The sequence below is a fragment of the Triturus cristatus genome, chromosome 10 (assembly GCF_964204655.1).
Source record: "Triturus cristatus chromosome 10, aTriCri1.1, whole genome shotgun sequence".
NCBI classification, from domain to species: Eukaryota; Metazoa; Chordata; class Amphibia; order Caudata; family Salamandridae; genus Triturus; species Triturus cristatus.
Genome location: NC_140593.1, coordinates 59,398,442 through 59,416,438, shown reverse-complemented (window position 1 = coordinate 59,416,438; position 17,997 = coordinate 59,398,442). Strand labels below are relative to the sequence as shown.

General features: G+C 46.2%; 1 protein-coding gene across 1 annotated transcript in view; it reads left to right on the top strand.

The window, feature by feature from the left end:
* SCRN1 (secernin 1) overlaps nt 1-17,997 on the top strand; it is a 98,313-nt gene that overhangs the window by 52,729 nt on the left and 27,587 nt on the right. The window contains exons 3-5 of the mRNA XM_085630414.1: nt 8,873-9,054; nt 12,781-12,983; nt 14,291-14,485. Of these exons, the coding sequence (XP_085486540.1) occupies nt 8,873-9,054; nt 12,781-12,983; nt 14,291-14,485 (580 nt within the window). The remainder of the gene's footprint in view (nt 1-8,872; nt 9,055-12,780; nt 12,984-14,290; nt 14,486-17,997) is intronic.

The window sequence follows — 17,997 nt, the reverse complement described above, 5'->3', positions numbered from 1 at the left end:
AAATTTCTCCCATTTGAAAAACAAATTTCAGTTATAAAGATGTCACCTGTCTACTGGCCTCTGAGAGCAAAAGGCCTGCTGCTTGGAAATGCAACACTTTGAAAAATAAAATGAAGAATGTATCAATGAGGTAACTTTTCATTTTAATTTTCTCCTATTTAAAAGCATTCAGAAACATCATTGTTCTCAGTTCCAATATTGAGTTGACAAGGACTTTTATTTAAGAGTAAAATTCTTCAGTGCTTCTGTTCTTCACAGCCTGACCCATACATCTGACTGAGCACTGCTCATTATCAGGCCCTGCTATCTGCAGCCGGATGATTATAAGATAACGTAGACACAGCCTTCCCTTAACATTTAAAAGAAACATGTGACCCTGTGCTTATTTAAAAATGAACTCCCAGTTGCAAGCACCTTTGAAGGTATCTGGGAACTACTGGTAGCTCGTGATCGACTTGTTGGAGACACCTGCTCCATATGGTTATGGAACTCCTTAATAACTTGCAGTTTTCTTATAATGTATGCAAGGGGTATCCCTTATAATATATTATATTAGATTATGGTATAACATATTATATTATATTATAGTCTAATATAATATATTATACTATACTATTCTATATTATATTATATTATATTATATTATATTATATTATAATATATTATAATATATGATATTATATGCCTCTCTCTTGGTCCCTTCAGCTTTGGTTCAGTGATAGGATTACATGCAAGCAGGTGCATCTGGGATATTACGTCTAAACTATTCAGATAAAGGATCCGGCGGGATGGTTGAGAAACATACCTCTGAAAAATGTATCATTTGTAGTGGTGGGAACAAGCAGGTGTCGACCTTCTGCCTTTTGTGCCACTAGGATGTACCCTTGCTGAGGACTGTATAGCACATGTTTACCACACACACTCTCACTCACATGCCCTCTCTCTCTTTTGTTCTATGTACAAGTATGCAAGTGATACTACACACACTCACACACACATCCTCTCTCTTTTGTTCTATGTACAAGTATGCAAGTGATACCACACACACACACTCACACACATGCCCTCTCTCTCTTTTGTTCTATGTACAAGTATGCAAGTGATACCACACATGCACACTTACACACATGCCCTCTCTCTCTTTTGTTCTATGTACAAGTATGCAAGTGATACCACACACGCACACTCACACACACATCCTCTCTCTTTTGTTCTATGTACAAGTATGCAAGTGATACCACACACGCACACTCACACACATCCTCTCTCTTTTGTTCTCTGTACAAGTATGCAAGTGATACCACACACGCACACTCACACACATCCTCTCTCTTTTGTTCTATGTACAAGTATGCAAGTGATACCACACACACACACTCACACACATGCCCTCTCTCTCTTTTTTTCTATGTACAAGTATGCAAGTGATACCACACACGCACACTCACACACACATCCTCTCTCTTTTGTTCTATGTACAAGTATGCAAGTGATACCACACACGCACACTCACACACATCCTCTCTCTTTTGTTCTATGTACAAGTATGCAAGTGATACCACACACGCACACTCACACACATCCTCTCTCTTTTGTTCTATGTACAAGTATGCAAGTGATACCACACACACACTCACACACGGACCCTCTCTCTCTTTTGTTCTATGTACAAGTCTGCAAGTGATACCACCCACACACACACACTAGCACACAGACCCTCTCTCTCTTTTGTTCTATGTACAAGTCTGCAAGTGATACCACACAGACACTCACTCACACACACACCTTCTCTCTCTTTTGTTCTATCTTTCGCCCTCCCTCACACACTTGCTGGAGTCTGTAGAGTGGGACTTCAACGAGCTGTCAGTGACTGTAACTGTCCACCCACTGTTGTGCCTGAGGGGAAGGATGTTGTCAAAGTGATGTTTGTGGTCATGGTCCTATGTAAGGTCCCCCCTTCTGAACACCCACAAAATTTAGCTGCTCAGGCAGTAATTACTACAACAATTGTTTCCAGACCAGGACTCAAGAGCTCTTTGTAAGCACGTACTGTGTTCTCAATAAATAGTTGTAAAATAACACCGACTTTTAAAAATGTAGCATCACTCCTGACAGCACTGAGGGTACAGCTCGTAAGTGTAATGGACGCACAGTTATGTGTTGGATTTCACGCCCTGTAGACACGAATGATGACATAAAGATTGTGACTGATGTTACAAAAGCAACCATGGTCCTGACAAGAGATGCTGAGCAGACAAGATGTTTATTGAAGCTGCAAATATTACACTCCTTATTCCTATGTCAGGAAGATGGCCAACCCCCAGATTCTGAGCCGTCGTGGGCTGTAAAGCAAGGACTCCACAGACCACTGACTCGTGGTGTCTGGAAGCACTTGGAACACTGTGATATTTAGATGTAGTGGGCCTTGATGGAAAGCTCGGTTTTAAAGAAAGAAGCATTATTGAAAGGTGCCTAAGACGAGACTGCCCCCTCTGCCTTCTGACCAGAGAAGGGCAGGACCAGAGCGCCAAGAGAAATGCAATAAGGCGCACGACTACATGGGTGGTCTGGGCTTATCCCAAACTATTGAGTCTGATAGAAGGTCTGTTTACACTTGCACACTGCGCATGCCCCAAACAGGCAGACGGCTCTAGCTGTACACTTTGGAAGAGGCGGCCTTTTCTAGATTCTGACCTCCCCCCCCATCTTGTCCCCCCCCCCCTCTTCAGTTATGCTACAATTGCTGAAATTGCATCCTGGGCAGACGTCAAAGGAAACCAACCGCCTCAGTTTTGCTTCTCAGCAGATGTGGCTCCAAGAGGGAGGTAAATCCAGGGACCCCACAAACTCCAAGTGCTCAGGCGTGTTGATGGGGTCTAGCATGACGTTCATGGAGGTTCCGCTGCTGGTGTCCAGTCTCTCACCTGATTGGTCAAAAGCCTTTTTTAATGAAGAAATGACTGAGAATGGATGTCTGTGCAGAATGATCAAACCTCTTATATCACCTCTTCTGAGATTTTCCGAGCCTGTTCAGGGTCCGCGGAGGCCCTGGTGGTCGAGGTGCTCATTGAATGCATTAAAAGATGTCCCTTGTGGTTACGGATGAATGTGCTGCGTGCCCAGTACTCGCCCCAGGAGACGCAGGGAGTGAATTACACAGATCCTTTCTACTAAATCACTTTACATTCAATCGCTGCTCCCACAGTGACTCACGCACTCTTGGAGAGAGCCTCCGGGTGCCTTTCAGGCATCTCAACAGAGGGAAGCCGAGGAAGAGGAGCAGTGATGCTCATGTTCACCCAGAATGTCACGATAGAGGCAATATCCAGAAGATCACGACTGGGAGTCCTTCAGAGATGTCATCCATGACCCTTGTCTCCTTCAGATGGCTTCCTTTTTATTCTGACTTTGTGAAGTAAGAACACAGAGGCGGGTCAATGTTACTTCATAAGATTTAATGTAATCAGGCTACACTGTAGAGCTGCCGCTTAACCAACTCTACCGGGCAACAGTCTACTCTCTATTCAAAGCACAGCACTCCACGCTACCTAGGGTTACACTCACATGGGGTTCTGGAAGGTTGTACATTTCATCACGGAGAAGCCAACAGTACAGAGAAATAAGGGCTGAACAAGACTAAACTACTACACTTTGCCACCTGTAGTCGATCTTACGTTGGAAAATGGACTCAGCCTTGTACCGATTGCTGACCTCTGCGAAGGAGGTAGGAAGGCTTTGGAGCACATTCAGGGGAAGAGGACTGGTTCCTCCTTTGTTAGGAAAGCCAAGAGCAGGAAAGCTGAAAGGCCACCTTTAGGGATAGTCACGCCTATCCTTGGGGTAGTTGAACCACGCTTATGGTGGGGGTATGCAGCATGGAGATTCCAACCCTCACATTTTTCTGGGCTCTGCCCATATTTATTGTTGTTATTTATACTCTAGGGTAGAGACATCCCTCATTTGGGACACTGAGTGAACACAGGAGATACGTAGAGTCTCAATTAATTTTGAGATTTTGGATAGGATAAAATGTTCTTTTCAAAGACTGCCTTCAATTGACTCCAATTGGTTTCAATTGGACATGCCACTGACTCGGCCTTCAAACCACCACAGCATTGGAACTTCAAATCCTGGAATGAGGATTTCACCAGATCTGCCTTGAGTGCACCTGTCTGGAGCCATCATGACAGCTGCCAGGAGTCTAGGTTCAAAGGGGTCTTCTCTAATGTTCCTTTTGAGATCATGGCCGTGTGAAGCCGTCTACTACATACTCAAAAGAGGTGGGTATTCTCAGGTATTCCAAACTCCATCCTTCCTGGTGCTAGTCAAGGACCCAGGTGGTCACTAGAGTAAGGCATAGAAGGTACCATGTTGTGTAGGTCAAGGGCAGTTCTGCTTGAGCGGCTGGTGCCGTCCTTTGGCGTCCCTGGCACATACTTGACTCAGACACAAGGCAGAAGAAGTTCTACATGCTTGTTGGCCAAGCTCCTTCCTTGAGCCAGTCCTCTATGCAGGTCTCAGTCTGCAGGGCCTAGCGCTTGTCTTCCAGGAGGTGTCGCTCATCTCCTGTCCAGCAGTTCTGCTGCGTGTCTTCTAGGCAGAACACAGCAGCAGAGCTTCGCTATGGGTCTAAACCTTGCCTGACCTAGTAGGGAACACTTCCATGGGTGTCCTGGTTTGACATCTGCTTCTTAGCTTGTGCTACTGAGATTCAGACTGAAGTCAAGAAGAGCACGTCACACTGGCTCCAGAGAGGCGCTACTTGTCCCAACCTGGAGGCGTGCAAGGAAATCTAGGGCCCAATCTGAAATGGCGTCACTTTCAGATTGAATAAGCCCAGCCAACCAGCACATGGAGCATCTATGGAGGCATCGTCTCAAACTACCTACACTGAAGGGAAGGGCACAACAAATCACCAAGGGATGTGTATTGAGAAGTCAGAGGCACACTTCCTGAGTAGAGCTGTGCTGGAGCTGGGCAGGTCAAGTAACTCGGCTTCCAGGCTTACAAAACAATTTCAGCCGGACGTTGCTGCAGACCCGGGCTGTATTACAGATCATGATGTACAGAAACACTGGCCCCCTGACTAGTACTATCACTGTCACTTTCAAATGTACCAAATGGTTACCATTTTTTCTATATATTTTGCTTACCCAAGGACGCAGGCGACTCTTGGGTTCCCTTGTTAGGTATAACTGTATTACAGACCAGGCACTATAACAAAGGCATTCACTCATTTGCATATGGGTCAAACATGTTGTACTGAGCCTATTGTAATTACAGAAGGGGCAGCACAAGCATCTGTGGCTGATTCAGTAATACCAATGCCCCCCGCAGTGCAAAAAGCAGCTACAAAAGCACCTTGCACCTCGAGGCACTATCTGTAATATGGCTCCTGGTCTCTTGGCTGAATGTGGTTTGAGCGCGGAACCCAACCGAGGAGTAACTGCTTCCGGGTCTCCAATGTGCAGGAAACATGGTTCCTCCAAGAACACGGAATCACAGACGCGTCATTGGACGTGCAGATCCACAGCTTGTGCTGTGGGTGATGCGCACACAGGGAGGACAACATTCACACAGCAACACACCACAAGCACAGAGGGAAGTGCTGGGTCCCGGTTATGGGACCGGGCGTTGATTTTGTCCAGATGTTCAATAGACACCTCACTAGTGCTATATTAACCAACGATCAGGGTCAGAGCTTCTAACAGGATCAGCACCAGACATCACTAGTAAATCTGCCTCTTATATTGGTGTCGACACTCGGTGCAGCAAGTCTGGGATGTGACCCACATGCATCCCAAATAAGTGGTTACCTCTCTAGTGCTAAAAGTATCTCGCATGTACCTCCATCTGCCAGTCTCCTCGGAGTCTTTTCAAAGGGTAGTAACTGCTCTCCTCAGTGGATGAGGGCACCACAGGGTGCACCCTTGGCCCAGCACGGCCACGCCACATGTGGTGCATCGCTCATTGATCTGAATATGTGGGGCCCCTAGGGAGAAGCAAACACAGAGCAGGAAGAATCCACAAACAGAAGGGTGGGTGAGAATTGACCTGCCCCCTCCAACCAATCGACCTGAACCCTGACTGCTGGGCACGCGAGCGCTCTGGTGACTAACTTGACAAACTGCTGGTGGCATCAGCCCCAGCCTGGAGAGGTAGAGGGGCGCACACTGGGAAAATACCCGCCCCTTGTCAATATACCTAGAGGTGTCATACATGTAGCAACCGCTGAAGTTTTGAGAAATGTTGTCACCTCCTCACACAAGAAGACTGCCGTCCCTCTGCCAGTGGCCCTGGGCACCCTGGGTACCTGGAGGAGCTGTACATAAGCAGATCCTATCTGAGGAAGAGGTTCACTCCCAGGGTTCAGCTGCGCTGTGGAAGTGTCCAGCCCTGAAGAGAAAACTGCAAAAGTCTGGAGACCCCATCAGGAGCAGCCTACAGCCCGGCCGGCCCCGGCGCTTGGGGACTCTGGGGCGGGTGTTCTGGTTCTCGGTTTGTCGAGGTGCTCCAGAGACGAGTCTGAACCTAGAATCACAAGGAAGGGGCGGGTGGACCCAGGGTTACCGCCATCTTTTTTGCTGCGTCTCTTTGTGCTGCCCATCCCTTATCTCCCTCAGAACCTGCAGTATGTGAGAGTTTAACACTCTGCAGACATATAGGCCATCAATCCCACGCCTATAAGTCTTCAAAGGGCTGTATGAATGATAACCTAAAATACATGCAGAAGAAAAAAAATATTGCCTTTTTAGGAGGCAGTTTGTGGGGTCCTTCTACTCAATGTAGCTTTATACCTGCCTCCCTCTGGACATGCACAGCCGCCATACACTGAATGTGCCACGCAGAGGGGCACACTCGAGGCTGAGGCGGAGGGCTGACCTCAGCAGTTCTCAGTGTTGAGAACCGGAAGTGTCGACGCCCATGAAGCAAAGATGGCTGCCATGTTTCCTGGTCCTCATTCAACAGAAGGAAAGAGTTCTACTGCTGCAGTCACTTCCGGGAGCTGTGACGGACAGCCGACTGGGCCCCAGCATCACCCGAATATTGTGAGCGGGGCGTCCCTCCTTTCTTTATCGCTGACACAGATAAAAGAATGTTCAATATAATTCGCAACAAGAAATTGTTGCTAAGGAAGTTGCAGGGAAGAAAAATTGAGGAAACCAGAGATTTTGCATGTAGGAAACATGGATGCACATAAATTCAAGTTGACTTTAAAAAAAAAGCTAACAGAATTTGCATTAAAGAACTGGCTTAGAAAAGTCCTTTGTCTACAGGCTAATACCTGTCGCTTTGAGAATACGTTGATATATTTCATGACAAAGTGTAATAAATGGGGGACTTGGGAAACAAAGGTTCAAATATGAAACAGGAATATGTGTGAGTTGATATTAAAAGAAGTTTGAAGGTTATTTCACAATTTGAAATTCCCCAGTTATACTGTCAGTGCAATGACTGCTGCCTGGATGGGAATTCTGCATGACATGTATGTGCTACATTCAAGATATGATTTGTGTTTTTTAAGAAATCACTTTGTTAAATAAAGCATGTATTATTCTTGTTTATTTTAAATCAAAAGGCCTTTCAGAATTTGAAATTGAAAATGTATAATGTTGGGAAATGTTACCTATAAATATTAATAGGAAATGAATTAAGTTTTTGAGAAGTATTTCCTTGGTGCACAGGTTACATTACCCCACCCCGCATGGCTCCTATGTTGGCCCGGCACTTATGTTAGATCCTCATCCCTTCCCTTAATGTTCCTGTAGTCAGTTTTTTCTTTGAATCTTTAATTTCCGAGGTCCTACTTGGGTTTAAATCCGTCATATCCCTTGCTAAATATTTTAAAGGTTCTTGAGCATCCTGGTTAGTTAAACTTTATTTGTAGGATTGAGTCCTTTTTTAGTGTCTGGTTCTTGCGTTTGTATTGCTTTATTATTGATTTCAAGTGAGAATATTTTACCTCCTACTTTTGCAAATTGGGAATGAAGTAATTTTCTTAGATAATTATAAAAAATAGTTCTCATTCCTATAGAGTTGCAAATTGAGGTCAGTAAAAGAGAACAGGGTTCACCTTAAACCCCACCCTGCTTTTAGACAGTAGCCAATACCAACAGCAGCAGAGCCCCTTCTTGTGCAGCGTCACTGCTGACGTCACTCGTTTGGGCATATTATTACAAGGGCTGTTAGGGTGGGAGCTTGGGTGGAGTGCTGCGCGTCTGTTCCTCACTAAATATATCTTTTGGGAGAGTTTGCCTCTTTTTGGGAAGGTGCACTGGCTATCTGGCAGCCTGGTGGTGCCTGGCACAAACCTTCAGATAAGGGGGGGTTGTGGGGTGCTGCTGGCCTAGGGCGCCCCTAGCCTAAATCCTCTTCCTGGATGCTGAAAGTTCACTCAGACCTCCAGCAGCCCCACACTGGAGGGTTTTGCCAAACATATGGTTTATTGAATTAACCAAATAAAAGCCACTGAGAGCCAACATCGATGAAATGGGTGTAAAACATTGTTAGGCATTTGTGGAGGAATCTCTTTTTTTTGCGTTTCTATAGAGCGCGGACTCGACCCAAAGGTATAGGAGCACCTTACATGAGACCTTCCTGCACAAAAGCAATCCTGCATGCAGCACGGGCTCCCTTGGAGCATGGTGCAAGGGTGTCTGCGTTGGTGCTAGGCAGCCAGAAACCCACCAGTGCAGGGACAAATGGCAGGAAGCGCATTATTCTTTTAAATACGGTGCATTCCTGCCTTTTCCCTGTCACGCAGCGCAGCACATCCCAGCAAGGTGACTCGCTGCGCTGTGTCCCAATCTCACAAATATGCCCCTCAGTGATCTGTTGACTAACGCTGCATTCACATCCTTGCCTCTTCCAGTGCACCTACGTTGCGGTAGCCCAGGCACCCAAGACTCATGCCGTCATGCTCAGCAAGCCCGCCTGGATGTGGGGAGCAGAAATGGGAGCGAATGAGCACGGAGTCTGCGTCGCCGGGGAGGCTGTGGTGACCAGAGAGGCGGCCCCTGAAGCGGAGGCCCTGCTGGGGACGGACCTGGTTAGGTGAGTGGTCTCTGGTCAATGAAAGGGTGATCAGGTGGGTGAAAGGGGTGGCAATGACCTCGCATACAGTGATGCCCAGGACTGCCAAAAAGGCCATACAAATGCAAGGGCTGCAGAATCATGCAGCAAGACTGTGCCCAAACCTCAGAAGGCTTGAACAGGTAAAGCCAGCATTAAAACCCCTTCACTAGCATTAGAAAGCATCAACTTTAAGGTTGTGTGCAAAGTACACCGGGCACACTGGAAGAAAGTCTGGGGCCCAGTGGTACATGCTAAATCTTGCACCACACTACATGCGAGCCAGAAAACTCCATGCAGCTGCATCGAAGCAGCTCACCCAACAATCCTTCCACAAGAAAACATAAAGCAGATACCTAGGAGTTCAGACCCAAAGATGTGCAACACTTTAAAACTGCTATGGAGTGTGGAACCCAGCTATCTGAGCTCCAGGAAACTTCCAGAATCTGAGCTCCTCAGAACGGTCTTTCAATAACCATAGAAGTAATGCTAACGAGTGAGGAACATTGGTCAGAGGTTGCGCCCTCTGGGCAGGTGGACTCCTGTTCTTCGTTAATCCTGGAGTTAGATTCAAACAGTGCAGCGCCCTGAAGTAAAGGTGAGCCGAGGTACAGTGCTATATAAAACTTCCAAATAAATGAACACCATCTCAGACACTTTACAGCTTGACAAAGTACCTGCTCAATAGCGTCTTCGCCAAGATGCAGGCATTATATCTTGAACATTTCCAAATTTCAATTCTAATAAAATAAACTGTGGTTAGCGCGAGATTCAGGGACCTGGTGTTCAGTGGTCCATTGATAGACCCTCTGAGAAGAGGTTGTTTCCAACCTTGGTGGTGAGCCGAACATTCGCAGACCTGGTAGTGAGTGCAAGAGTTCCAGCCCTGGAGGGGATGGAACGTGCATGCCCTTGGTGGTGAGTGGGATATACCTCCCCCGGCAGGGAGTAGGGCATTCCTATTCCTGGTGGTGAGTGGGATATACCTCCCCCGGCAGGGAGTGGGACATTCCTATTCCTGGTGGTGAGTGGGATATACCTCCCCCGGCAGGGAGTGGGGCATTCCTATTCCTGGTGGTGAGTGGGATATACCTCCCCGGCAGGGAGTGGGGCATTCCTATTCCTGGTGGTGAGTGGGATATACCTCCCCAGGAAGGGAGTGGGGCATTCCTATTCCTGGTGGTGAGTGGGATATACCTCCCCGGCAGGGAGTGGGGCATTCCTATTCATGGTGGTGAGTGGGATATACCTCCCCCGGCAGGGAGTGGGGCATTCCTATTCCTGGTGGTGAGTGGGATATGCCTCCCCCGGCAGGGAGTGGGGCATTCCTATTCTTGGTGGTGAGTGGGATATACCTCCCCCGGCAGGGAGTGGGGCATTCCTATTCCTGGTGGTGAGTGGGATATACCTCCCCGGCAGGGAGTGGGGCATTCATATTCCTGGTGGTGAGTGGGATATGCCTTCCCCGGCAGAGAGTGGGACATTCCTATTCCTGGTGGTGAGTGGGATATACCTCCCCCGGCAGGGAGTGGGGCATTCCTATTCCTGGTGGTGAGTGGGATATACCTCCCCAGGAAGGGAGTGGGGAATTCCTATTCCTGGTGGTGAGTGGGATATACCTCCCCGGCAGGGAGTGGGGCATTCCTATTCCTGGTGGTGAGTGGGATATACCTCCCCCGGCAGGGAGTGGGGCATTCCTATTCCTGGTGGTGAGTGGGATATACCTCCCCCGGCAACGAGTGGGGCATTCCTACTCCTGGTGGTGAGTGGGATATACCTCCCCCGGCAGGGAGTGGGGAATTCCTATTCCTGGTGGTGAGTGGGATATACCTTCCCCGGCAGGGAGTGGGGAATTCCTATTCCTGGTGGTGAGTGGGATATGCCTTCCCCGGCAGGGAGTGGGAAATTCCTATTCCTGGTGGTGAGTGGGCCTTTTCCAGGCCTAGATGTGAGCTGGAAATTGTTGCTGTTTCCTGCTCTTTGAAGTGAGTGGGACATTCCGGCCCTATAATAAGGACTGTAGGGTCAAAGGTCCATAGTGCAACCGCAGTGTGCCATAGTGCTCCTTATTTCATCTTTCTGACAGACCAGAATATTTCCAGTGACAGAGACTTGACAGGCACTCTATATGTTTTTGTTATTGCTCATCCAGACATGTAGGTACACCCAAAGTAACTACCCTCTCATCTCCAGGCCATGACATGACTAGCAGTGGAATAGAAGCAGTGGAGGACAGGCCTTCTGACCTGTATCCTGGTGGACAGACTGCCTACCTCCTCTCCCTGATTATGTCATGAGTGGATCCCCAGTTCCCTATGAGTGTAGCGCTTTGACGCATGAGCAGTGGGGTACACATGTATGTTTGTAGCCCTAAGGGAAAGGCTTGCTGCTAAGGTGACCAGAAAGAAGGAAGTAGTATGCCTGGCCTTCTCAGAGCCTCCCTTATGCCAAGGCCAGAGCTGCAAGCTTTACTCGTAGAGCGGGTAAGTTGACGCGACACAGTCCTGTTCCTGCGTGAGATGTTCTGAGGCTGAGAAGGGAATCAAGCTAGAAGCCCAGTGGTTTCACCGAGCTGTGATGCTGAGGTACCCAGTTTAAATGTGCCTTGCCAGCCTTGGACCTGATGGTGTTTGCAGTCATTGTAAACAACAACATCATGTTTGGAAAATGCTTGAGCGAGACTTTGGACATTTCGGGCTAGAGTGGTAGTAAGGCGGTCTTCATCGGGCCATGTCCAGACCCGAAATCAGGTGATCTGTTGATGGACTGACAGACCAGTAGATGACACCCAGGGCCTCAATGTGCAAGCTGAAAATCACTGGCAAGAAGTTGGAAGCTTGTGAAAAGTAACCAAGTATCCTTAAATAAATAATTTAAACATCTCAATACACAGCTATGACATGCACAAACAGTGCTTTTATTAACCCATTGCATAATGCTGCATAAATAGTCACAAGCTTAGGCATTTTAATTATGTAGATAGGCATGTGTGCGCCACTTAATATGTGACACTTGACTACAGCTTCCACTTCTCTCCTGATTCTGGGTAAAACAACTCTTAAAACAGTGTGTGGCGTGAAGATGCCTCAAGGACATGATTCTTTTCTATTACAAATTCAAGGAGATATTATTTCGATTTTTTTCTTGTAGTCAAAATATTTTATGTGCGTAGTTTCTACATAAATATATAAGAGGGCATTATATATGGCTAATTGTATTGCACATATTGTAGTTTATTAATGTATGCTACACATAGAGGAATATGCAACATATCTGATCAGAAGTAATAGACTAGCCTTTAGTTTCCATGTCAGTACCAGTGCTTAATTTGAGACAGTGGTTTCTGGTGCTCAGCACTGGCACTTAATTGTCAACACCGGCATTTATGACAGTCTGCCACAGGGTGGTGCTGTTTGTCTAATTTAGAGATGTGCACTACAATTGTTGTTTCTTAATTCAATATACATAAAAAATGTCTAATACCTGCCACCTAAGCCATCGCTTTGGGGGCCTGGAATAGTCTGTGTTGTCACACTTGTACGTCTGTGATGGTTAGTTGTTGGTTTGGTAATGTCATTGACAGCACTGATAGGGGCAATTGATGTTGCAAGCACCAGTAGCCTTCTGACGAGAGCCCGGTTACTTATTATTTTACAAATTAAGCACTGCTCAGTACTTTCCTTGATCACGTTTCTCTTTGTGTTCCAGACTCGGTTTAGAAAGAAGCCAGTCTGCCAAGGATGCCCTGGATGTGATCGCGTCTCTTCTAGAGCAGCACGGCCAGGGTGGGAACTACTGCGAAGACGCGGGCACCTGCCACGCCTTCCAAAGTGCCTTCCTGATTGTGGACCACGTGGAAGCCTGGATCCTGGAGACCTCTGGGAGGTACTGGGCTGCGAAGAAAATCACAGGTCGGTTCAATCGCTTGGTAGGTCACAGCACATATGGACTCTTTTCTAACTTAAAATAGAGAACTGCGAAGCAACTAACTAAACACTCTGGTCTTAGTGCCTTTTCCTCTTCTTTTCAACATTTGTTTATTTTACCTTCTAAAAACAAACAACTGCATGGCTGTGTGTCGTTTCAATTCTTAGACTCACATTGAGTTAGACACTCGTTGAGTTGCAGAGCTATTCACAAAGGTAACTTACACTTGTGATTACATTTATATCTTTAATTTACTCTTATCCCTTTAAGTAACTTTACACCTAGTGGTTATTCACAAAATCCGAGTGTACATTTACTCAAATATGTAAGTTACATGTCGCCACTTGCTTAAAAAGGGCGGAGCTTAGTTACAAGTGTGAGTTACTATTAAAAGGTGCAACATCCTCCCATAGAAAATAATGAAGGTAGGAACTTTAAATAAAACCCCTTAGAAAATAATATTAAATGAAATGATTTAAGATCTAAATAAATATAATTTAATCTTTAAAATAATTTATAAAACTAGTAAATATATAATTTTTTACTTAAGGAGGAAATCTTTTTAATTGAAACTTCGTTTTTTCTAAATATATATATTTATGTCAACTATTTAATTCAAAATTAAGTTAATATTGATGTAGCATTTTTTATTTAGTTCCATATTTAACAAAAATATTGAAAATTAATGTGCGATAATATACATCTCAACAATGTTGTTTTTTTGCAATTCTTTGAGTTTGATGCTCAGGGTTTCTTCCTCTTTGCAGGGTGGATTTTCCAAGTGTTAATCCTGGAAAGTCCTAATTTTATTAAAGACGCTAAGGCTCATTCCTAAGTTATTTTGTGTAAAAACTAATTATGAATGACTCATAAGATGGAATCAAAGATATGAGTTAGAGTCAAATTGAACACAATTTGCCTTGAGAAAGCCATTTCAAATATTGCGAAACACATGTTGGGAAGGATAGATATAATAATATCACTTCTTTTGAATAGAAGAAGCTCTGATTATCAGACTCAGAGAAGTATGCAAGCAACTGCTGGAGCCATTTTTGATAAATATCTGGGCTACCAGGGGTGGCCACCAGAGGAGGCACAACAAATGACGGGCGATCTTTGGCTGCGATGTATCCGCGGATCTCTAAATACAGATAAGACCAGAGTTTGTAGCCTTGATGTCCCTTGCTGACCAGATGTTCCTCATTTGTATATGTGTTGGCCTGCTGCGCCCTGATATATCGACAGAGCCTGCATGCGTGCAGCTGTCTTATCGTCTTTTTTCTATGTGCAGAGGGTGTACGGTGTGTCCGCAGCCGCCTACAGTTAACCACTACAACGGATGCGGAGCACCCTCAGCTCAGGGACCACGCTGCAAGTGAAGGCTGGTGGGACGGGCAGACAGAGTTCAACTTCTCGCGAGTCTTCTCTGATGGTGAGGAACACGAGGGGACCTGCTCGGCTGCTGCACATCTGGAAAGCGTAGCAGGTGACTTTCTATATATGACATTGTTCATCGTTTGACTTCTTCGGATTGCTGGCTGCTAATCGGAAAGACTATCTGCAAAATACTCTCTTCATGCCTTAGGGCTTGATTTAGATCTTGGCGGATGGATTTCTCAAAGGTGATGGATATCCCGTCCCCCGAAATATAAATCCCATTGTATCCTATGGGATTTATATCAGTTGGACGGGATATCAGTCATGTTGTGATGGAGAAACCCGTCCACCGAGATCTAAATCAGGCCCTTAGTTACTGTCAATAGAATCTCGCTTTAAAAAAATCTCCTTCTGTCCATTTCATCTCCCAAGTGCGGGGGCTCGAAAGCAATTATGCTGTAATCACGCAGTAATCATGCTAGGATTCTGAAAGGGGAGCTCCGACTGGTACCCCAAATATATATATATATAAACACACCTCACACCCACCCATGCCGTTTGTCTGAGGCAGTTTTGTGTTCTTTGTGATGATGATGAGGTATTTGGTTCCAAAGGTGAGGAGGAACCTCCGACACACGTCTTGTTGCCACCTAAGGACCTCCACGTATCTCACTGAGCGGTCCGCAGACCGTGCTCTGGATCCCACCGGTGCCACTGGGAGTGACTGAGACCACAGGGTGAATAGTAAAGGTGTCTAGGTGGGCACCAGAGGGCCTTTCACATGTACCATGCTGGGTGAGTTTGGAGCTGGGATGGGCACACAGCCTTTGCAGTGGGTGCCTGAAATTCTGTGTCAGGTTCAAAGGCAAGTATCTCAGCTGCCAGACCAGAAACAGGAGTTCCTTGTGTGGGGACAATGCAGAGTGGAGCTAGGATTGCTTTATTATCAACTGAGTTCCCCCCTTTTTAAATCAGTTTCTAAGCATTTGGGTGGAAGAGATTAACACATGGATCACTCATCCGAATTTTCATTCCCTAGACACCATTATGGCTTTGGTAGCCTCTGGAATAGACACCAGAGCTTGGGTTCTACATTGACCACATGAAGCAGGTGTAGCAGTTGCCCAAGTGAATCCTCCTAACCACCAAGTCCCAAGCAAAATCATGAGAGCAGGATATGACAAGACTTCTCCAAGAGTATGATGAACTAAATAACCTCCTTCATGGGCATCCATTAGGATTCACACCCTCTAGGGGAACAGAAATATTTAATTTTACATTCAGGACACCCTACTGTCCTAGAAGGGCTGTCCGGGTGAGCCAGTCATTTCTGTTCGGTGCGGGCAGCTGTAAACATGTTGTCCTTGAGCTCTCTGCGACATATGACACAGTTGACCAGACAATACTTGTGGAAATTCTGTCAGTGGGGGGCGTATCTGGGGTTGCTCTGTCATTGATTCTGCCTTTTCTTACTGACTGAAGCCACAAAATCCAGATTGGTTTAGTGTGAGGCATTCAGCCCTTGCGGTGTTCTCTAGGGATCCCCCCCTCCCTTGCTTGTTTTTAAGTTTCTACTCTGGCTCAGCTTCTTGAACAGTACCAGGTAAACTTCCAATATGAGGCTGACACACAAATCCTTGATGGCAAGACGACCGACCTTACAATCCTACCACAATCTCCAGGTGCTTGGACACTTGGACCATGTCTCCAGTGGACGTAGGAGAGCTTCCACTGCATGAACAGAGAAACCTGAGGTCCTTGTAATAGGAGCTCCTGGGCCTGTCCTAACATCAATACATAATCAAAAGGGGGACTGAAGAGCTAATATTTATAGAGGTCCTGTACCCGTGCTCCTCAATGTGCATATGTAAGACATTAAAGGGTAACCAGTTCCTCTCTTGTAGCATATATGGCATATACGTGAAAGATATCACTGCATGCCTAGAAATCTCTGTCGCTGGGAGATCTGAATTTCAGATCATAATGCCCTCACACACCTTTTTAGGGGGGTCATGCTTCATCATAGGGCGCTCCTCGTCGGACCGGCGCTGCAATGTCCAACGGGCCTGGTGGCTACTTTGTCGGAGTTCTTTTGATCTGTAAAACGCCGTATGTGAAGGGTGTTTATGGGCAATCAGTGCTATGTGTGTAATAACGTGAATGAGTGATTTTTAAAAAAGGCTCCAGGTCTGTAGAAATTTTTTATTCAGTATTAGAACTGGGTCTCAGTAAAAACAGTGATGCCACCAGCAGGGCCTAAGGTACTTAGGTGGCAAGTGGAATGTATCAGGTCGACATGTTTCGTGTCATATAGGCTCCAAAACTGAGCGACACTTCTTCAGGACCTATGGTGTGTAGTGACAAATCCCAGTGGAATACGTCAAACAAAATGGGCCTCCAGAATCGGAGGACGTAATAGGATCAAAGGGGTATCCCGGAGAGGGACATCACCCAACCTTTCCACCTAATTCTAATGGGAGACATAAGGGAAGGGGTGGGAGAGGAGGACAAAGAAAAGCGACATGAGGAAATGTGTGCTTCAAAAAGGAGTATAATGTCAGCATTAATTAGTTGAGATCCATTATTAATGGTTGTGGTAGAATAAATTAAATAAATATGAGAACCCCATCACAAACAGGATAGGTCCTGGACGGGGATATACTATAAGTTTAGAACATATACAGAAGTTTAAAAACTGGTAGTAGGTGAATCATACGCATAAACTCGCACCATAAATAAGCCCAATCATAAGTGGTAACTCATGCCAGGATGTGCAACTGCACCTCAGGTGAACTAGAGGTGAAGTGCTGGTCTTACCTTAATTCGGCAGGAGGTTATACAACATGGAGGAGGGGGAGTCTGCCCAATATATTAAAAGGTAGCCAACTACAATCATAAAAGAGAGGCAAAAAACATTCATTAGTATATAATTCGCAATGCGTCACAAGTGAAGGCAATGAGAGTGCTAAGTGCCAAGTCCATTCCCATAGTGGAACATACACTACATCCTGCTATAGAAAGGATGTCCTTTCCTGAGGTTAACAGGTCAGCACTTAGACGGCGCGCCTACACCGACGTGTTAACCTCAGGAAAGGACATCCTTTCTATAGCAGGATGTAGTATATGTTCCACTATGGGAACGGACTTGGCACTTAGCACTCTCATTACCTTCACTTGTGACGCATTGCGAATTATATACTAATGAATGTTTTTTGCCCCTCTGACGTTCCTAGCCCTGTATATAACTCCTACAGAACTCAGGGACCCCCATTACTGTGCAGCCAGGGCAGATGATGCGCGGGGCCTGCTCGCTCAGTGTGGGGTCCAGTGTTCACAATGCCCTGACTGTGGCACGGATGCGTGCCAGGTGCCCAGCACAAGGGGCCTGTGTGCCCTGAAAGAGGCCATTGTATGAATGGGAGACTGTTCAGAGACATGGAAGGAAGCTTCCTTCTCTGAGACTCGCGTGAGTATTGACATTCCGTGGATGGGCGCGTGCGCGAGCCTGGGGCGCGAGGCTGGCCTCTGTGGCGCACCATTGTGACCACAGTTAGTGTGAAATACATCATGACCTCACCCGCGGTCATGCATGATGGAAACATACATGTTCATTCATGGAGG